This window comes from Setaria italica, chromosome VIII, assembly GCF_000263155.2.
Source record: "Setaria italica strain Yugu1 chromosome VIII, Setaria_italica_v2.0, whole genome shotgun sequence".
NCBI lineage: Eukaryota > Viridiplantae > Streptophyta > Magnoliopsida > Poales > Poaceae > Setaria > Setaria italica.
The window spans coordinates 35,900,346-35,923,115 of NC_028457.1; the positions used below are offsets into that span (position 1 = coordinate 35,900,346).

Here is a 22,770-nt window from a genome sequence, read left to right on the forward strand (position 1 = left end):
CAAAATGATAGTAACCATCAGGCATTTAAAAAGCAATCAAGAATTCACAAAGGTCTCTTGTAGTGTGTGGAAACCTTATAGTAAGAGTTAGATGAGCCATGCTATATTATAAGTTGCTGATGATCTGAGCAAGCAAAACATGTGCCCCATCTCAGACTGCATGCACGATGAGATCAATAGAAGTCGACCATCGTCAAGTTTCGGTACCTGACCAATGGGATCTGTTGGATCGAAGGGTCGCATTGCATGTGCTCACTAACGGGCACCGCCCGTCGTCCCGTCAACGTAAGCCGACCGCAGTGGAGTGAGCCTAAGTTTTCCATTTTTATTTTTATATGCCGATTCCTTCCACATGATGCACGTGGGGCTGCAATGCATCAGAGCCGGTGAAACAAGAAAAAAAGAGTTGCAAAGTGTGGTTTGCGTCCCAACGACCTGTAGGGCTACAGCTTCCCTGTTGACATTGGTTGGCAGCGCCATCTTCGTCTCCACGATGCCGGGCGCCCCTTCACAGCTCTGATCATGTCTCCATCCTAAGTTTTGGTGGACCGAGGGAGTTGTATTATATAGATCAAGGGTTGAAATAAGGTGTTATGATTATTACACATTTTAATGATAGCTTACGATATATGAAGGTGAGATGAAATCTTGTAATCTCTATTGCTTTGCTTAGTTGAATCTTGTAAACTTATAGGCACGACTTTCCTCATGCACATCTAGGTGTACATTGGTGAGTCTAACTGCTATTATTGGAACCAACATATGCAAACATATACACCTTCACCACACATGGATTTTTTTTTGAAATACAGTATATACTCATCATATAAATTAATGTACACTCACCCATACATTCACATCCCACCCCATTGAGCACCTACGAGATTGAACTGGTACTTACAAACTCAATTTCTTGCAGGGCCTCTTGGCATGCAGTGCCTAATGTTGATACTGCCTAGGTTATTATAGTTAATATCTAGAGTTAGGCCCAACGCGGAGTAGCTGATGAGGATACTGGCTAGGTTAATATCTAGAAAAAGTCCTATATATGTTTGGGATTTAGAAATATATAGTAGGACCTTTCACAAAAAGGGATTTTATTAGTCCCCCTTGCATAATAAAATCACATATTTTAATTTAAACCATAATATATTACCCTCCTATGGTTGTTTAGACCATCTGCCTACTTAGGGTACCCTGAGAAAGTAGATTGGTTGGTGAGGTTTGGTTGAGTAACTGTTACATGTATGAGTATCGAAGCATACATGTGATGCGCACTCAGTTCCATTTGTAAAACCGAGTATGACATCTGCGATGCAGATCTTGGAGCCGAAAACGACATTGATGGTGCCTTCCTCGAACTCGGCGTCGAAGTTAAAGATGATGGGGCCCATAAATCCTGCCGTATGATTCTCGTCGAATATCATCATCATCGCAGCCAAGATATTGCTGATGGACATGGCTCCATAATTGATATTTCCACATTTACGAGGGGCGGAGCTCAGGCTTGTCGACGGGGTCTGCCGACCCCAATGATTTTTGGAAAACTCTGTGACAAATTACTGTATCTTATTGTTAATGGTTTATTAGATCCCGTCTTCTTCTGCATAAGACCCTAACATTTACTCACTAACCCCGGTGCAAGATGATTATTAATAGTATAACATCATCGTCATCATCGCTGCCATAATTCAGAGGCGAGGAGAGGAGGCAGCTCACGTAACGACACAATTGGATGATCATGCAATAATAATAGCACCGTCACAGTCAAGCAGGAGTTAGAAGAAAGTGATCGTTGCTGATATGGTGGGGAAGCAAGAGGCAGTTGTCCCAGCACCTCAGACTTAACGCACGATGTCTTAGCGCCAACTGGGCCGGCACTCGTGTTCCACGCGCACCAGCAGCCCAAGGCAAGCTGTGATGTGGCCAGCAGTGGCTGATCAGATGCCTGAGACCACAGAAAGGACACTTAGAAAGGTACCATATGCTGCAATTGTAAAATTGCCAGTAGACCTGAGCAGAACAGAAAACAACTGACCTAATGCACGATGTCTAATAGCGCTCACTGGGCCGGCACTCGTGTTCCACGCGCACCAGCAGTGGCTATTATTATTGACTGAGTGATCCACTCGTAATCCCAAGGACACGAGCCACCAGCGAACTCGTCCCCTCCCCCTGGACCACGCCGAGACCATCGCAGACAATGCGGACCGTGTCCTGCAAGTTGCCGTGCTTGGCGCGTTCCGCATCGAGGATCTCCCTCAGCCGGGCGAGTTCATCTGTAAGGCCCATCCACAAAAGTCCGCCAAGTCAGAAACCATCGCAAAGCCGTTAAACAAAGCAAGGAGAAGAGCCTTACCCTCGGACTGAGCCTTCAGCTGATGCTCCCGGTCGAGCCCCTGGATCACGGCGGTCTAAAGCCCCTGCACTTGCACGTGGAGCTGACTGACCTCCGCCCCAAGCTTGGCCACTATCTTCTTGGCCTCAGCCTTCCGGACCGCTCGAAGTCCCGCTCCTGCCAAGCCCTCTGCCGCTCCTACCGGATACGCTCGACGGCTTTCTGAAGAGCCTCATGGTCCTCATTCAGCCGTGCGAGCTCCTCGGCATCATGGCATGCCTTCTCGGCAGCAGTCTGGAACTCCTCGAGATCGAGGCAAGCCTTCTCGACGACGGTCTGAAACTTGTCCTCCACCCACCGCACGTCCTCCCACGCCACCTGCTCACGCCTGCCAGTCGTCGATGACTTGCTGAGCGGCGACGACCTGCGCGGTCAACTCCCCTGTCCGCTGCCTCTCCATGGAGAAGCGATCCCAGAGCCCCCGCTCAAGCCGGAGGAAATCGGACTTCCCTCGGCTGCACTCCTGGAGGGCCTACAAAACAATTTATGCTCAGCAACGGAGAGATGAGAGGAAAACAACCACCGGGGAGAACATCGTACCTGGCCACCGGGGACGACGAAGCCGTGCAGCTCCCCCATCGCAAAAGACAGGGCAGCGTGGACATTTGCAAGCCTGCCCTGCACCGCCTGCCACTTGCCCCACTCCTCGATGTCATTCAGCACGAAGAGGGGTCTCTGCGGGTCCTCACGGGACGCCCAGCGCAGGGTAGGCCCACCCTACGCCTTGGGGACGAGATTAACCGGGACAAGGGTGGAGGCCGTTCTGGCCGACCCCGGCGCCGCCGTCCCCGATACCGCCGCTGGGGCAGGCGCCACCGCCCCTGATGCCGCTGTCTCTGTCGAGGTCGCCACGGTCGTCCTTGACGCCAACGCGTGTCCCGCTCCATCCGCCGCTGCCACCGTCTCCGTCGCGGTTGTCGGAGCAAGCATTCCCGTTCCCGCTGCAGCAGTAGGGGCAGCTACACCCGCCTCCACCGCCGCCGTTGTCCCCGTCGCGGCCGCGGAGGTGGACTTTCCCTCCTCCGTCGCCACCGTCGTCTCCGTCATGGTCACTAGGACAACTGCCCCCATCTCCGTCGCCGCCATCTCCACCGTTGCCGCCCGAGCCGCAGGCTCCTCCTCCGCCTCATCGTCGAGGTCTATCACCTCGTCGGTCGGAGGGACCCCAGGGGCAACTCCTTCTCCCGCAGGGTCGGCCGCGGAGGGAGAAGGCAGAGCAGGGGTCAGACCCTGCCCCGTGCCCGGCTGCGGCACTCTTCCTCCGGTTGCCGCCATGGAGGCCGCCTTCGCGGTAGGCCCCGCGGTCTCCCCGGCGACACCACCGCTCGCTGCCGGCAGGGTCGTGTCTTGCCCCATGGAGGCGGACGACACCCATTGCACCTTCTTCGGCGCCAACGGCAGGACGAAGTTCCAAGGGGCGGTGCTGTGAAACAACAACAACACCATGAAAAATGGCTCGATGCCGAGGAAGGAATAAGATGCGCGAGGAATTCCCACTTACACTCCCTCAGCGCGAGGATGGTGTGCGCGTTTCGCCTCCGAGCCTGACGCCGACCCTGGGGCATCTGGCAGCGGCCGCTTGCCGCTACTCCTCTGCTCTTGGGACATACGCAGAGGGTCGAGGCGCGGCCCCAGAGCTTTGCGGGGTCGAGTCTTGGGCAGGCGGTCCGCTCGGCTTGTCTCCCGCGGCCGTTTGGGGGCGCTGCTCCCGGATGACGAGCGCGCCCAATTGGGGGGGGGTCAGAATGAACTCCTCCCCCTCTTTCTCCTCCTCGTCTTCCTCCTCTTCCTCCTCATCGTCGTCGTCGTCATCGTCCGACACGACCTGGCCCTGCCACCGCTGTTGGAGCTCCTTGGCGGCCTTCCTTTTCTTCCTCGCCATCTCCTTGTCCTTGCGCCTCTTCTGCTTCTCGGCGAGGAGGCGGTTCTGCTGCCGCCCCTGAGCGTCCTCTGGCACCAGTGGGCGCGAGTCGACAACATTGGTCATGTGGCCTTGCAGACGCGAAAACTCCGCGTCAGAGCGATGAACCAAGAAATGTAGGAAAAAAGAACAAGAGCGTGGAATCCTCACAAGCTTGACAAAATTCTCGTCCGGGCGCATCGGAGGGTGACCGGGCACCAGGTAATCGGTGTCCTTGTCGTCCAGCGCCTCCCGGACTCGCTGCTGGATCTCGGTGGTGGCAAGCGCACCCGTCGCAAGGACGGTGCCCTTGGTCGGCGCGTTGGGAACCATCTCAGCGAGCGAGCAAACCCGGAGCATCAGCGACGCCACCCTCCGAGCATGGTACGCCCCGATAACTCCGGCCCCGGTCAGCCCCTTTCCCTTCAGGTGCTCGATGGCCTGAAGCAGATCAGTGATCCACTTCTTCTCCTTCTCCACCGGACCGTACAACCACAGCTCTGGCGCCGCTTCGATGACGCGGCTGGTGAACGCCGGCAAGGGGGAGTTGGAGTAGTTCTTCACATAGAACCACTGCTGATGCCACCCCTTGTGGGACGCCGCGGTCTTCATTGCCATATATTCCTTGGTGCGGTTCTGGCGGAGGTGGATGGCGGCGCACCCTATCGGCACCGGGGTCACCCGCTACTGGCTCCCCTTCTTCTCGGCCCTCTGGTACAGGCTGATCGCGAAGAAGTACTTCCAGAGGGAGAAGTTGGGCTCGATGCCCAGGAACCCCTCACACAGCGCGACGAACGCCACGATGTGCTGGATCCCATTAGGATTAAGGTGCTGCAGCTCGAGCCCGTAGTAGTGCAGCAGTCCGCGGAAGAAGCGGCTCGGCGGGGTCGTGAACCCCCTCTCGTGGAAGTGGGCGAACAAAACAATGTAGCCGGCGGGCGGACTCGGCACCTCTTCCCTCTCGGGGAACTGCCATTCGCCCCTCTCGATGCTCTTGCAGAGGAGGCCTTTCCTCATGAGGCCGTCGGCGCGCGAGGTACCGAAGCTTGAGCGCGTCGAGGACTCCATCGCGAAGGGGAGAAGGGGTCGACAGCGGAGGGTGAGGAAAGTTGCTGCGCTAGGCAGAGGAAGGCGAACGGTGCGCAAGAAGGCAAAGAGCGCGCGAGAAGGCGAAAAGATTTGGGAGCAGTTGCAGGTGGAACCGCCGAGGTAGGCCCCCCATCTTATAGGCAGGCACGTGGGAAGCGAAAGAGACAGTCTTGTCACAGTTAATGCAACGCCAGGTACGCCCCGTCACGCCCGCTTTTCTCGGAATCCGTGCGCATGATCTGCTGCAGAAAAACATCTCCGCCTCCCTCGCTTCGTGGGCCGGCACCTTCCGCCACTTCGCCTCCCGGAGGACGCACGCGCACAACCTCCTCCACATCCGGCCCAATGCCCACCAATAGGTAAAAAAGGGGATACGGGGCTGAAAACGCCCCTACGGCCCATTACGGTCCAGGGGTTCGAAGGGTGGCCCACCACGAGTTCGACAGCCGCCCCAGGACACCCCTGAGCGAGGGGTGAGAAGGGACGGGTCCGCTAGCGGCCATCACCAACCTCACATTCGTGTCCGGACCGGCACCAAAGTTCATGGTTTTTCCCCGAAGAAAGGCAACGAGCCCCCAGATCCGATCGAACGGACTCAGGAACTATATGAACTGGCCGGCCAAAATCTGGGGTACGCCACCAGCTTGGCCTGAGTTGGACCCCCCCGAACGGGGACCAGGACCCACTCGAATCGACCCGTTCGCAGCTCTACGAGCACCATGGTTCGTCCGGTGAGGATAGCGTGGCACGGCTCACCCCCTCCGTCTCACCGAACGGACGCTTGAGGGGTAACGATCAAAAGTCGATCTAGTCTCCCGACCGGACTCCCGCAACGCACGGGGGCTCGAGGGCTAGCATCACAACTAATGACCACGCGTGTGGTTGCGATTTGAGGTCTCAAAGCGGGAGTGCCCTACGAAACAATAGGGAATCCGCCCTTATCAAGCCACCCACAGGACATCTCGCCTGATCAATCTCCCCGGCCAAGCCGAACAAACAACGCTCCCTGTCCCTGATTAACTGCAACTTGCATGGCGAGCAGAGGTTCCCGACGAATGATGAAGGCAGCCTCTGGAGGAGCATCCTCGCTCCACCACAGGCTCGAGGGCTACTGTTGGGGGGGGGGAAATATTAACGACCTCCTAATACCTCTTAAAACAACAACCATGAAGGCCCAGGCCCACCTGCGGTAATGATGATTACCACCGACCCAGCATAGGCGAGGAGCATCCCACTCTGTCTCGCCTGACCCAGGGCCTTGGGGTCAAACACGCCTGACCCCTCGATGGCGAAACTCCGCCTCACCCGCCCCGCGGTCCCAGGGTCGGGAGCGCCCAACCCCTTGTTGCAAGACTCCACCTCGCCCGACCCCGGGCGTAGGGGGTCGGACTCGTCCGGGCCCACAAGACAAGTATCCGCCTTGGGCGTAGACCAGCAGATAAGGGCACGGATTTCGTGGGCCCCTCACCGATCTCGCCATAAATGCACCGCAGCTCTGGCGCGTAGAAAGGCGCTCGCGCCCCTCGACGTGACCCGCCACATGTACCCAGGCGGAACACTGTAGCCACGACCGCACAAGCTACAGTGTCTGCGGCACCCCCTGATTCGCCGTAGGGCACTCATGCCATGCGCCGCTCGGCACAGGAGGGAGCGCCGCCCGTTCTCGCATCAAGCGTATCCGACGACAGGGACGTGACGTCTGTGTTCCACGGGATGTAAGTAGGATAACGGGGGTCAGCCTTCTCCCCCAACGTGCATAGTTGCCACGAACGAACACCACCATCATGCCGAGCGGTGACGGTCGCCCGGAGGATCGGCGACAGGATCCGGCGGCAGCCGCCCTCCTCCGGTGGCTGCGCTGACAGGAGTCGAAGGCCGAAGCAGGAGGCAGCGACCCGGGGACTTGGTCCTTCTCCTTGTATTTTACTCTACTTAGCTTATCTCTTTTACTTCTCCACACACCCGGCTCACCTGTAACCCTGAGCCCTCCTTGCGCTATAAAAGGAGAACCAGGGGCCCCAATACGAGGAGGACTCTCAAGCCAACAGAACTCACACACTCACCTCTAGAGCATCAGTGCACACCCAAGAGACTTGGGATCGGCTCCCTCTCTCTCCTGTTTGTAACCCCTACTACAGACCCCGCGTGGGCAACACGAGCAGCTCCTCATACTGGACGTAGGGCTTTCCTTGCTCGAACCAGTCTAACCCCGTGTCTTCCCACACTACCTTCCGAATCCTAATGCGCATAAAAGAAATTTACAAGCCGTAGTCTTGATCCGCTAATCTTTACAACAACACACCCGATAGCAAGGTTACATTCAAACATCCATCAACATCCGAAATTTACGTGAGGTTGGAACAGGTCGCTGAGCTGCAAAATTAGGGTCTTTACAAGATGGACAGGGATAGAGATCAGCTAACCGCCGCAATCGAAACCACGGAGCACTCTAGGCATGTTCGAGGATTGTCATCAACATTGCCCTGTTGTAAAGCATTCCAGAACGACCAAGCAAGCTACAGGAAGATGGACCGTTATAAGAAAGACCTTGAGGAGAAGATGAGAGAAATCGCCAAGCAGGAGTTCGTGGAGTTCTTGGCAAGCCAGCAACTACAAACGATAACCAACCCAACAGTATCCAATGCTCAAGGACAGGCAGAACCAACCTTGCAACTTGCCCACACAGGATTTTTTGCTCCAAGTAGTGCTGGCTCCATTACAAATCTGAGGTGTCCCGTTGATGACATACAAGTGAATACACCATGCAGGTTGGTGATACCTTATGGAAGGAAAACAAAATAAGTTTTGAGAGGTCGCAACCGGCATGGCGGTCATGTGTTCCCAAAGAAACCCCCGCCAGAATATGCCTCGGTGCAAGTTGTTACAATGTTGGAGGAGTTGTGCGAGCTTGACATCCCTACTGATGAGGGGATTGAGGTTCTTGGTGATGCGATGAACCAGTACATATTGTGGCATCGCCAAGATATCATTCTGAATAATGCATCACCAGAAACCTCATGGCCGAGCCAAGATGTACCCATACTATAGTCAAAAGTTGACATGGAGCAGCCGACGAAGTCACATGTGCAGGGAGCTACCAATGAGGTTGAGTAGCCAACGCAGCCACATGTGCAGGGAGCTACCAATGAGGATGAGTAGCCGATGCTATCACCTATTGTAGAAGGTCTCACTGAGAAGGAATGGACATCACTACTTGAAGGCAATGAATGGGTAGATGATTTACCATTTATTGATCCAAAATGGCCTTCGCCACCATCTCCACCTCCCCAAAGGCTAGCGGTACCTCGTATGGTCAGCATATATTGTCATAAGGCTCCATCAACCAAAGTTGACAAGTTTTTAAACGTATTGAAGAAGAAGGCTTCATCTTCCGTTGAGAAATCTGTAGCTTGTGGCGCCTCTCGGCAAAAGGTAATAGATGAAAACCTCAATTCCTTTGCGTCAAATGAAGTCCCATAGAATTATGAGCATGGCAAACCATTCTTGTATCGGTGGGATCTGCTGGAGGGCCCATGGAAACTGAATAAGCTGCATGGATGGGTCATGACCCCAATGAAGCAAGGCATTCGAGCAATCACTGCGCGTGTCCCAAAAAAGATTTTCCTTGGTGTTCTCGATTACGAGATTGTGATCGATTTCGAGAATTTGCATAGACTTTACTGTCATCAACACCTCGACGCGAATCTCGTTACCGTATGGTGCTTGTAAGTCCACATGTACTGCATACATGAGTTTTACATACATACATATATATTTTATATGTCAAATACCTGAGCGACTACCTATTCTGTAGGATGCAATGGAACGAGGAAGAATTGACAAACAACAGGTTCAAGGTAGGGTACCTTGACCCAGCATGAATTAGCGAATTGATGCACAGGTTCAAATTGACAGAAATGGTCAAAGCACAAATGGAAGCAGCAGAAACACAAGCGGAGAAAAATGCTATAAAAGCAAAATCCCACATAGATGAAATGCACAAAGTGTCCGTTTACATTGCAAGAGTGATGAGGAAAAAGGCTGACAAGGATTATATCATGGCAGCTGACAATTTTCGGTAAGCTAGCTAGTTTTAATTACTATTTGTATACTTGGTGCTATTTAATACTGTCTATAATATAAATTATTCTAATATAATGCGGAGATCACTGAATTTGCATCATTATTATAGCCAAACATGGAGAAGCAATGGTCCTCGACTCAGCCAGATTTAGCAAAGATAGTTACAAGGAATTCATAGGTATTATACAAAAGTAGGATATTCCTTGGCAATACTGAAATGCATGTTGAGATTCTATGCACCTAAGTTGTATTACTAACTCTTGTCTTTATATCCTCAAAGTGCGTACAAGTTTTACGTAAAGAAAAGTGGGGAGTGCCCTGAAAACACATGAAGAAAGATATGAAAATAATATATCATAGATTTGTAAGAACATAAAATCTTGGTTTCTTTTCATATAATGTAGACTTGTGATTAATAATAACTCATCATTGTTTTATTTGATTGCAGTACCAGAAGCAACCTAACGGTACTGTGCTATGCAGATATTACGTGTGCGAGTTCCTCAGAAAGAATGGGAGGTACCGGACGAACCTCGAAGATATAAGTCTCTTATACACTGCCATGTGCTAACTTTCTAATGGTTATACATCCTAATATTCATTTACTGTATACCTACAGATGCCCAGCATCCCGAATCACCAATCGTCGCTCGTAGAAGGTCAAATCAACAACATTTTTAGGGACATGGCGAGGTTCATCCAACTCGAGATTTGTCATGAGGATGGAGCATTCTTTGATCCAAATGCCGTGTTGATGCCAGACGAATGCAAAGGTCTTCGTAGATGGATGAAGTAGTTTTAATATTAACGTGGCAAAAAATAGCTCTATTCCAAATGTTGAATTGTGTGAATTATTTATTATTCAAGTTTGTTGAATAATGTGAATTATCTATTATGTACGATGCAGTTTTTAATAATGTGAATTATTTATTATTTAAGTATGTTGTTATGTGGTTGGAGATACATATTTAAATTTGGCGGCTAAAAACTGACGGGAAATAAAAATTATAAATAAATCACAGGAAATAAAATATATATATAGGATGTGAAAATACATATTCCTGCCTGGCATAACCACCCGCCAGCACAGAAATCATCTGTGCTGGTGGGTTATGTAAGCCTATGTGCTGGCGGGTGGCTAACGTCGCCCACCAGCACAAGCACAGAGCAGTATGTACCGGCTGGTGGGCACCCGCCAGCACTGACGTCATTTGTGCTGGCTCAAGGTTGCTGGTGGGCGCTCGGCCCGCTAGCACAGAGCCCTTTTAGCTACCAGCACAAACCTTTTGTGGCCTACTGAAAATCCAACCGTGGGCTCCTTGGCTGCTTATGAAGTTACAGCTTCTAATCATGGCCAGAGACGAGACGGGACTTAAAATTGATGCCATATCAACCAACAACCGGAGGCAAGAGAAGTCGAGAGGCCATCATTGGCATCCGTTTACATGTCCTCATATCACTTTGATGCATGCATATGCCACCCCATCTGCAAAAACCCCAACGTGTGGGTGTGCAAGAATTGCACCGTGTGGTGTCGTTTCCTGTTTCTTAGTTTGAAAATTTAATCATAGAGCTCAAGGATCAGAGCTCTATCACAAAGGCGGTGTCAAGAAAGCAGGACCATCATCAACGCACTCACCAATCCTGATGAGATCACTTTGGTGGCTTCACTTCACAGATATCCTAAATTTTAACCACCTTATGCTGTCGATCAACAGGGTCAATGAATCCACGGCATTGCCATGTTCATCCCCACTTCATAAAATCGTCGTTATCTGCAGGTTCAAGCCCTTCAACCCTATGATTATATATTTGGGGCCGAGGACCGGAATGTCCATAAAATGGTGCTGGCATCTGAAGCGTCAGATGCGTGTAGGCTGTATAGGGTGTTTAACGCCTTTAACCGGTTCACATTTGATCAAGGAGATTTGCATATAGCCTGTATTGAGCGCAACAACAATGTTGAGGTCGTTTTCTAGTGCGTAAATATTCTACGTTGGTACCTCCAGCCTCGCGCGTAACTTCCTTGCCATCCCACCTACACACCACATCTGACTATGTAGGGGATACTATCCTTTTGTATTAACTCGTGGGGGACCCTTTTATCCCGGTTGGAAACACCAACCGGGATAAAAGGGGGGGTCTTTTATCCCGGTTGGTGTTTCAAACCGGGATAAAATGCCTCTTAGAGTCTTTTTTTCCCACTAGCCTTTGCAACCGGGATAAAAGGTCCCGGTTGGTGAGCCCCCCACCAGTGACCGAGTTTTAGTCCCGGTTGGTGAACCTTTTGTCCCGGGCCAACTTTAATCCGGGACAAAAGGGGGTGGATGGAAAGTCATTTCTCTACTAGTGTGAGTGATTTAGTGGAGATTTGGCAAAATCCCAATAGCCACATGAGGCTCCTCGGAATTTAAGTTTGCGGTGACCTTTGAGCTAGTATAACTCAAAAAGCTCCAAGGTCCACTAGGAAGGTTGTTCCTTGTATAAATATTCTTATCTCTAAGCTATTTGATAAGATTTTGATAGTCCAATACAACCTTTTTAGTTTTGGAGTGTGATAAAAAAAATTCCAGAGAGTGTTTCTCTACCCTTTTGCACTTCTATTTTTCTTGAGCGATAACAAAAGTATGTGTCCTCTTCATCGGCTCCCAATTGGTGATCCTGGTCCATTTGATTCAAGGTTGTGTTGGTTGGTTCTTTGAGAGTATGGTTAGGCGAACATTTGATTCAAGTTGTCGATTAAATATGGTGGTTTGCTTTAAGTTTAATTTGCCAGGTTGCAGTAATTATTGCTATCTGCAACAAGTTATAACTTGGCTTTTGTACAGCTAATTATCTTATCCAAAATCCTACATCATGAAGATCATGACCGATTCTCATCATGGAATCAGCGGGTGCCATGGTGAACAAATTTGAACATGTATTTTCGAACAAATTCATGAGTCGTCATATAAACATGTATTTAGAAAATATGACCATCTAGCCAGTCCAAAGGTACAACAAGAGAAGGTAATGTTGCTTACGCATCCATGTTTACCTTCATCATTATGTTACTGATTGTGGCCTCATATCATTTTAAAATTTCTAAGAATGCATCTTCAATTTATTTTTCTTCAAACGCCACCGATTGTTGTCTTTGTTCATCATTTTCTAAGTGGTCGAGGTTGTTATACTCAAATAGAAACATTTCCTAGAGGGGCCAAAACCCTAGCCTATTGAAGAAATTTCTAGAGGGCAGCTATATGGTCATTGGCAATAAAAAAATACTCGAGAATCCTGGAAGATATTCTGTGTAGATGTAGCTGTAAATCCCTCTCATCTTCTACTTGCTTAGATGATGCAATGTTCAGCTTAGGAGACAAGCTGCTAGAAGACATTGAACGCTAGAAAATCTCCGAGATTCCCGAGTGTTTTCTTTTCAATTAGTTGTTGTCTATTACCACGAGTCCTGAAGTGGCCTTGGCATTACTGTTCACCGTTGGTCATGTTCCAATAATTCAGCCGGTGGCAAAAACGAACTTTTGTCTACTCCTTTAGTACCGGTTCAAATTTAGAATCCCAGAGACTTTTTAGTACCAGGTCATAACACCACCCGGTACTAAAGGCCTCTTTAGTACCGGGTGTTATGACCTGGTATTAAAAAGTTTAGAACTTTTACTACCGGGTCATAACACCACTTCAAAAGGAAAGCATATATTTTGAAAGCATATATACCTCCATCACATGTGCTGCATAGGTGGGATGACAACGAAAGGTCACGCAAGGTTTGAGGTCGTGGGCTTGAATCCCACAAACCGCGCACGACGCGAGGCTTTCTTTTTTGGCGCAAAACAAGTTAGTAGAACTAAAGGGCCTGAAGTACGGGCGGAATCTCCAGTAGTGTTACATGTGCTCGCTCAGCTCAGTCTCCCTACTATCTTGATGCTCATGCAATGCAATGCACTAGTAGCTGAAGAACTGAGCAATGCATCCCGTTCAGATTCATTGCACGAGGACCAAGCACCCTCTGGACATCGATCCTTCTCTTTTTTTTTTTTACGTCTATTCCTTTGCGCGTGGTGCACGCGTAGCAGGCTAGCAGCCAAGAACAGGATCACGTTTTTTAGGCATATTCCTTTCCACGTGGTCCACGAGTAGCAGGGCTAGCAGCCAAGGGCATGCAGGATTACAGTGAGGGTAGATCCAATTAATTCCACAAGGCGTTAAAGCTTGTCACTGTATATATATATAAATATATATATGTAGAGTAAAAAATGTGTACTAATAGGATTTTAACAGGTGCCAAACACATTGACACTGGGTCTCTATTTAGATTTGCCAATTAGAGGCAACAGAGAGGAACCAACCACCGCAAGATGTACTACGTTGAGCAAAGCAACAAAGAGGAAGAAAGAGGGGGAATTCTCACCGGCGAGGACTCACTACTAGAGAAACCACTATAAATCCCAAAAAATATACCAGCTAAAACAAGACTCGATACTAATATTAATTACCATTAGTAATGGGTGTAACTTAAGCTGGTATAATTGTGGCGGATGTATGGGCTTGGGGCCATTTAGTACTGGTTGCTGGTACCAGCTGATACTAAAGGGTACGGGTGAATTTATAAGGGAAACATCTCTTATTAAAATTACCTCTTACTAAAATCACATTTGCTGTGTAGGTGAATCGGTAAGAAAGCTACATGCGAGACTTGAATCATACGCACTGTACCGGAGGCACGCGCATAATTTGTGCGTGGCATGTATCTGCCACATGGGGTCATGGGGTCCATAAAATGGAAGTAGACATGGTTGTGTATATATAGCATTATGTATATATTATCGAGGCTTGATGGCTTGCTTTTAGGCGAGCCATGATAAGACTGAGATTGCGGTAGCTGATCTTGCGGCCTTGGTGACGTGGTTAGGAGGTCCGGCTAACAATGAAGTTTATGATATATGCAATTGAAATGTAAGGATCTATACGTAGTTAATGACGATGATTGGAATGCAGCAATGGCTATGTATATTTATGTTCGTTGGAATGCAGCAATGGTCATATATGCACCAACGGATCCATATGTCGTTATATTTTTATCCTTCCATGCGCCCCATTTTATCCTGGTTTAAAGTTGGTCCGGGATAAAAGGTTCACAAACCGGAACTAAAGCTCGGTCACAGGTGGGAGGCTCACCAACCGGGACCTTTTATCCCTGTTGCAAAGGCTAGTCGAAAAAAAGGCCCTGAGAGGCCTTTTATCCCGGTTTGTAATACCAACCGGGATAAAAGGGGGTCTTTTATCCCGGTTGGTGTTTCAAACCGGGATAAAAGGGTCCCCAACGGGGTAGCTGAAAGAGGACTAAATCCCTCGAACCCTTTTATCCCGGTTTGTAATACCAACCGGGATAAAAGGAGGTCTTTTATCCCGGTTGGAAACTCCAACCGGGATAAAAAGGTCCCCCACGAGTTAATACAAAAGGATTGCATCCCTTATATAGTCAGATGTGCTGTGTAGGTGGGATGACAAGGAAGCTACGCGTGAGGCTGGAGGTTGTGGGTTTGAATCCCACGTAGCGCGCACGCGCATATTTCGCTTGACTTGTAACCGGGACTAAAGGCCAATTTTCTACCGGTGCGTTTTCAAGCCGGCTAGCGTATGAGAATATATGCATGTGGCGGTATGGAATGACATCAGTACATTTAACTTAACGTGCCGGTGTACAAAAGCACCGGTACGATTACTTCACTATTTGTGTCGGTTGTATTCCGCACCGGTGCGAAAGGACATAATGCGCCTGTACACTTCCGCCCGGCACATATGAGCCCAAGCAAATGACGGTCTCCGCGGTAGTGCCATCCAGCAGTAGTCATAAGAAAGAAAAACATCTTTAGTTTTGTTACGTAAGGCAATAAATTAGAAAGGAATTAACATGCTCACGTCAGCAATTAGCTTGAATCTTAGGAACCTTGGGTACGTGAGATGAGATCGGTATGCTAGTCTTTTACAACTTAGATGACTGCATGTTTAGTTAATCTTATCTAGTTTGTTGGCTGGCTTAGATGCCATCATATTTTCTTGCCATCGGGGCCTCGTTGTTGCTGGCACTGGCAGGCAGGGGAGGATGTACCAGCGACCCTTATCCAGCCGCCCATCTTACCTACTACTACGGATTCCATCGAACAGAACCGTTCTCTATATATGCACACGTACAGTCGGTAGCAATGGAATGCACGCACAAGAAAAAACACGTTACCACATAGAACACAACTAGTTGTTAGCCATGGACAAAATTGGGTTTGTCAATGGTGCCGGCGTCGACGAGGACTCGACTTGCTTGCACGCACAAACACTGGTCTACGCCTACAATGTCAGCATGGCCGTGAAGGCGGCTGTCAAGCTCGGCCTCATCGATGCCCTCAGCGCCGCTGACGGCAACGGCCTGACCGCCGAGGAGCTAGCCAGGAAACTAGTCCAGGCGGAGGACAAGGCCGAGTCAGCTTCTCTGATCGGCCGGATCCTCAGGTTCCTGGCGTCCTTCGACGTCGTCAGGTGCTCGGCCGACAAAGCTCCTGACGGCACGGTGCTGTGGCGGTACTCGCCTGCACCGGCGTGCCGGTGGCTCACCACAAACAATGGTGAGGGGTCCCTTGGCCCAATGGCTGTGTTCGCCGTCGATGAGGACAACTTCTCGTCCTGGTACGTTCTAGTTTCATACTAACATTTACGATATGTTTTATTAATTATAATACAAGGATGCAATTGAGAACCTAACAAAATATATGCATCTCCCGATCTTTATGTTTTTCTACCCATGAAGGCATCACATTGCGGATGCAGTGGCCGGTGGTGGCAAGAAGACGCCGTTCGAGCTTGCCCATGGGGGCACGCCGGCGTTCGAGTACTTTGGAAAGAACCGGCGTCTGAGCCTGCTGTTCGACCGAGCCATGGCCCAGCAGTCACTGCTGGTGATCAAGAAGCTGGTCGAGCATCCCAAAGTGTTCGACGGCGTTGGGGTGCTCGTCGACGTTGGTGGGGGCACCGGTGAAACGCTAGCGTTGATCAGCGACCGGTACAAGCACATCAGGGGCATAAACATGGACCTAGCTCATGTAGTCTCTGAGGCTCCGTCCCTTGAAGGTAGCCCCTCGTCTACGTACATGCTACTTCTTACTTGCATTTGATGACTAAAGGAATTAGTAAGATTCGGACGATAAACTGAACAAATCCAGAAAAGAGTTTGTTTATTTAAGCAAGAATCAAAGTCGTTCAGAAATTGTGGCTAAGACAGTGCATGGGATACAGTGGTGCGCATCACGTTTTTTTAATAAAATTTCACAGGCGTGGAACATGTAGCTGGAGATATGTTTGAAAGCGTACCATCTGGAGATGCAATTTTGATGAAGGTAAGTTTGAACATATACCGTTAAATTTCATGAACTTTTCATCCCAACCTACCATGCGAATAAATACAAGATTACACCTGACTAGTCCATGTGTGTGTAGTGGATGATCCATTTGCAGAGTGACGAGGAGTCCATCTTGATCCTGAAGAATTGCCACCGTGCTCTCCCAGATAACGGGAAGGTGATCGTCATTCAGAGCATCCTGCCGGAGACCCCAGAGTCGACTCCGGCTGCGCGAGATTCGTACACGATGGATATCATCATATATGTCAACTTCAAGGGAGGAAAGGAGAGGACGGAGCAGGAGTACGCCAAGCTTGGCGCGGCTGCAGGCTTTTCTGGCTTCCAGAAAACTTACATCTTCTGCAACATTTACGCTCTTGAGTTTACCAAGTAGAAATGCATGTTTACCGGTTGTTCGGTTGAATAACAACTTGCTCCCTGGGTAAGCAGGCAGGCTAGTTTTTATGTTTTCATGGGTATGGTTGTATAACAGATCGCAACCATGCATCTTCTTGGTGATACTGGCATTGCGGACTTCATGGGTATGGTTGTAACTCCTTGGGGTGATTATGTACTGCTTAATAAAATGTTATTCCTACTATTGATAGTTACCGGATCGTTTTATGTTCTAGCTCCGATCCGTTCCACAATGTTTTTCCAAGGCCACAATGATAGTAATCGGTCGTACAAATAAGCTATAGAAGATCTGACGACCCAATACCCAAATCACAGAAAACATTATGGTAGATTCTATGGGCCGACGGACTACTGTGCCATAAATCATTTATAGCCCGGTGAAAACAGCTCCCAGTCTTTGCAACCAGTCCTACGTAATCGGTTCTACACCTAAGCTATTTTCCAAGAACGTTATACAAGTTCAACAAATCGTTGCAAAATAAATAAAAAAAGAAGCTGGCCACTGCCGTAGTCCGGTGCTGCTGTAAAAGCAGCCAAGCTTGGCACGGCTGCAGGCTTTGCTGGCTTCCAGAAAACCTATATCTTCTGCAACATTTACGCTCTTGAGTTTACCAAGTAGGCATGCATGTTTACCAGTTGTTCTGAGCTTGCAGCCTGGGTAAGCAGGCAGTCTCTTTTTATATATGTTTTCAAATTAATAAACCATTCATCTTCTTGGTGATGAACTGTCACTGGGTACCTCATGGGTATGGATGTATCTCCTTGCGGGTGGATCGTGTATATTGTTATTCCTACTATTGAACAATTATTCATGCCCGCCAGAACGTTCTTCGCACTGGTGGAAAAACCACCTTCCATCCTCAACAAAAATCTCGATTATTCTTGGACCCAGGGCTAAAGAGGCTTTAGTCCCGGGTCTAAATTTCGTAGTCCGTGGTGACACCTTTAGTCCCGGTTGGTGATCTTTAGTCCCTGCTGGTGTTACAAACCCGTACTAAAGCCTCCGAGTGCTTTAGTCCCGGTTGGTAACCAACCGAGTCCCGGTTGGTGGTCACCCACGAGTTACTACAAAAGGATTGCATCCCTACTTAGTTAGATGTGCTATGTATGTGAGATGGTAAGGAAGCTACACGCGAGGCTTGAGTTCGTGGGTTCGAATCCCACGTACCGCGTACGTGTATATTTTGTGTAAAAAATTACGTGACTTGTCACTTGCGACCTGCGCATGTGGGGGGCCTCCTGGGAATTTAGAATATTTTTTGGTGCAAAACCCTTTAATCCCAGATGAAAGATCCGGGGCTAAAGACCCTTTAAACCCTTTAATGATTAGTCCAGGTTAGGAAAACCGAGATCTATGAGGTTTCCAACCGGGACTAACGCTCGTTTCTCTACCAGTGTCACCATATGGCGTCGACTCAATCAATCGCTTTGTGCAACCTGAAATGTCACTTAATGCCGTCGTTCCCATGTGTCACCATATGTACTTGCATTTGGAACAACCTGTTCGGCATGGATGAGGATGCAGGCCTATCCAGGCTGCACCCAATGCCCAAATCACAGCAAACGTTACAGAAGATCTGTGCCACAAATTATTCACAGCGCCTGTGAAAAAAGGTTTCTAGGGCCAGTTTTTGCTACCGCTCCTATGTAATCAGTCCTCCAAATAAGATTTTTTAAAGGCAGTTTATCTAACCAGTCAAAAAAATTGTTACCAAATAATAAATAAAAAAAGTATGTGGCCACCACCCCGCTCCCCTGACGCAGTCCAGTGCTGCCATACGAGTGGCCGCCACTTGCGCCTCAAAGTGGGGCCTCTGTCGCATTACAACGCCACATAGAACATGAAGGGAGGGAGAAGAAATAATGGAGAGGGAAGAAAGATGTCGCACACCGAGTGAAGGCATAAGGAAAGGGAGTGAAGATATAATGTAGAGAGAGAGGGGGAATGTGCTGCTGCTAATTTCTTGGTTCTACGCACGGCCATGGCTTTGATTATTTTTGGCTTTGTTTAATGAGAGGGTAGGATGAATTTTCTCCATGTTTCATAGATTGTCCCAAAATTGCTAGAAATCCTCATATTCATGGACATCTCTCTGATGGGGATTCCTTGGTGTGGCTTTATGATTGCAGGGGTGTGTCCTCTATCCAATCTTTGTACGCCATCATAAAGTTTAGAGGGGTGCAGCCTATGATTGTTCCATCTATTTGGAAGGTCAAGGTACCACCAAGTGTGTACGGTTCACGTGCCTCTCATCCCAAAGCAAGCTTATAACTATCGATAATCTCCTGAAGAGAGGCATAGTGAAACCATTGAACCGTCAATTCTGCTCTGAAGATGAATATGTACAACACTCGTTTTTCGAGTGTGCAATTGCACGATGTGTGTGGAGATATAAGTCAAGGTTATTAGGTTTCCCCGTGAATGATTATTTTGAAATGACTAGTAGATGGTTATCAAATAAAAATCTTGAAACCAAAAACTACATCTCTCTAAGAGTTTGAACTTTATGGTTAACTAGAAATGATTCTGCGTTTCACAAGCAGAGATGGTCGGACATCAAGGTGATACTGAGAAGAATCTGGCACTGTACAAAGTAGTGGATGCCGATGTTCCAGGGGACTTTGCATACAGACGCAGCCCGGCCGCCCATGGTGCATGTTCTTGGAGAGGGCGTTCCGGACTGTAGGAGGAATAGATTATGTATTGGGACTTGAGGGGCAAAGGCTCCCCCGATACATATGGCAGTTTACGATACGTATATCTACAACTACTGAATATACTGTAACATTTCCCCGCAGTCACAGCGGGAGCACTACAGATGGTGAGATTGGAGAAGAAGGTGAAGATAGGAGCCAACGGACTGACATCCCCCCGCAGTTGTAACATCAGGGCGGTGTGAATGCTGCGACTGAAGAGAAAACTGACGAGTAACTCATGCGGATGATAGCCCTTTGTGCCGATGATGAGGAAGCCGAGCATGAGGACGAGTAGCCGTGGTTGAGGATGCCATGCATAGAGTAGCCGTGGTTGACGTATCTGTCGAGATTGCCGAAGACGAGGAAGCCGCACAAGAAGCTGAGGTTTCCGAAGATGAGGAAGCTGCACAAGAAGCCGCGGGCGCACGAGAAGGCACCATGAGGATGGTGGCACAACGGGGAAGACACCAAAGACGAGGATGGTGACGCGTTGATGCAATCGTTGAGGAGGTCAATGCCGCAGTCAATGCAGTCAGGGAAACGGGCGAGAAATTCCTGGGTTTGCCAGGCCCAAGAATGCATTGGGGATGATGGCACGCACCGGTGTTGCCAATATCAGACATGCTAGGTAGAGGGCACCGACCATGTACGTGCTAGGTAGAGGGCACCGACCATGTGTCAGTGTCCGAGGGACTAGCAGAGGAGGCCTGCAAGACAGTTGGTAACATAGAGTGGCGTGGGGTAGAAGGTGCCGATGCAGCTTGCTGTTCCTGGAGTAGACGAACGAGGTGGAGATGAGATGATGATGTTGGCGACGAGGTAGTGCTGGATGAAGTGAGGAGGTAGACCCAGATGATCTGGCACAAGTCCTGATGATCCAGATGACGCGGCGGTGGAGCTCGAAGGAGACAGCGAAGAACTCGAACAGCTTGACGAAAACCATGCACGCGATGTGCACAATGACGTAGTGGTGGATGGGGCACACATGCTGTCGAGAAAGACAGCGTGGACATGGTCAACAACATAGTCGATGGCGATGAAGATGCAACAGTGAGGAGGACCAGGGAGAGGGCGACGCTGCTGCCTGAAGACGCAATGAAGATGCAACAGCGAGGAGGACCAGGGAGAGGGTGGTGCTGCTGCCTAAAGAGGTGACGCAGGCACAACCCTCGTGTCGATGGTGGTGCATGCGTACTTAGGACAACCGCCCCAAATCCTCACATGTCGCGACCGTGCGTTGATCGGCTGATCAGATCGAGCGCACATGTACCAGACGATGGACGACGATGCTGCATGGGTGTTGGAGAAGACGTCCAGTGACGATGTCGAGAAAGAAGTATGCGGAGTCGATATGGCAGCGGGCGACACAAACCTGATATCTGATCGGGAGAAGAAAAAAAAACAGCAGCAACATCTCGCTTGGAAGCCAAAGGGTGCGTGTAGCAAAAATGCCCTCATCCCCTATCTTCTTCTCCTTTTGTCCCACGATGGTCAACGGCCACAATGAGAGACGGAGGGAGAGAGATAATCCTTTTGTCCCACGATGGTCAACAGCCACAATCTGAGACGGAGGGAGAGAGATAAAGTCAGGGCAGGGCGAGCCAAACCCACAGGCGCGGTAGGTGATGTTAGAAGTTGTCGTCGTATGTGACGCGATTTGTAATCGTTAGAGATATTTGTTGTTATGGATTATGGTTTGGCTGATAGATAGAGATAGAGATAGACTTCTTGTTGTATTTGAACACTAGCTGGATCTCTATATGTAACTCTCTCCCTTGTAATCTGTTGGGACTTTCCCCCTATATAAACATGCAACCACGGTGAGCCAAGATAGGCAACCGTGTTCTGATCTTTGACATGGTAATAGGAGCACTTCTTGCATAGTACATCTACAACACCACCACCACCTCACTGAAAACCATATCCCTCTCTCTCATAGCATCGTCGTCGTCTTCTACCCTATCATCGGCGCCGCTTGGAGCTCCTATTGCGGAGAAGCTTACATGGGAGAACTACGTCTTATGGAAGGCACAATTCCTTCCTGCTGTGCGTGGTGCGCAGCTCTTGGGGATCTTAGATGGATCCATCAAGGAGCCGGCCAGGACCATGGAATTGGTGAAGGCCGACGACAAGAAATAAATAGTTGCCAACTTGGAGTATGATCTATGGGTGGCCAAGGATCAACAATTGCTAAGCTACCTACTCAACTCCATCACCAAAGAAGTCGATGACGGTGAGATGGCATCTCATATTCTCAATGGGCTTGATTTTGAATATAATCCTTTTGTCTCATCGATGCTTCATCGATCGGATCCCCTTCCTCTCTTCGAGCTATACTCTCACTTGATGTCTTACGAGATGCGTCTTGAGGCTTACAACGAAGGGGGTCAGTATACATCTTCAGCAAATTCAGCATATCGTGGATGATTTTGAGGATGAGGCAATGGTGGACGTGGCAATGGAGGCTGCGGTCGTGGGTGCAATAATGGTGGCCATGGTGGACAAAACTATGGCAGCACCAATCAGCCAAATCAGCCAAACAAAACTGTATGCCAGATTTGCAAGAAAGTCGGTCATGAAGCACCAAGATGCTGGTATAGATACGAGGATGACGGTCAAGAAAACACAAAGATGGCCGGTGCTGCAGCCACTGGTTTTGGTTATGATACTAATTGGTATGCGGATAGTGGCGTCACCGACCACATCACTGGAGAGCTTGACAAGCTGACTATCAAAGACAAGTATAATGGCCGAGAACAAGTTCAAACAGCCAATAGTTTAGGTATGAAAATTAGTAA

General features: G+C 49.3%; 1 protein-coding gene and 1 long non-coding RNA gene across 2 annotated transcripts; one reads left to right on the forward strand and one right to left on the reverse strand.

Annotated features, from left to right (window-relative positions):
• Positions 1–1,720: 1,720 nt before the first annotated feature.
• LOC111258284 lies at positions 1,721–3,003 on the reverse strand. The gene is made up of 4 exons (XR_002678944.1): positions 2,939–3,003; positions 2,360–2,870; positions 2,039–2,279; positions 1,721–1,948 (listed from the first exon to the last, which is right to left on the reverse strand). It is a non-coding gene; the product is annotated as an uncharacterized LOC111258284 (long non-coding RNA).
• A 12,661-nt stretch (positions 3,004–15,664) lies between these two features.
• Positions 15,665–17,469, forward strand: LOC101772386 (probable inactive methyltransferase Os04g0175900). Its single transcript, XM_004979773.3, has 4 exons — positions 15,665–16,148; positions 16,270–16,589; positions 16,791–16,855; positions 16,956–17,469. The coding sequence occupies exons 1-4, from the start codon at positions 15,733–15,735 to the stop codon at positions 17,250–17,252; spliced, it is 1,098 nt and encodes a 365-aa protein (XP_004979830.1). The 5' UTR covers positions 15,665–15,732; the 3' UTR covers positions 17,253–17,469.
• The last annotated feature ends 5,301 nt before the right edge of the window (positions 17,470–22,770 follow it).

Excerpts from the sequence above, each read along its gene's own strand:
- LOC101772386 (XM_004979773.3), top strand. The coding sequence starts at position 15,733 with ATGGACAAAATTGGGTTTGTCAATGGTGCCGGCGTCGACGAGGACTCG. Across the intron at positions 16,590-16,790 it reads TGAGGCTCCGTCCCTTGAAG|GCGTGGAACATGTAGCTGGA; the intron begins GTAGCCCCTCGT and ends AAAATTTCACAG. Across the intron at positions 16,856-16,955 it reads GAGATGCAATTTTGATGAAG|TGGATGATCCATTTGCAGAG; the intron begins GTAAGTTTGAAC and ends ATGTGTGTGTAG.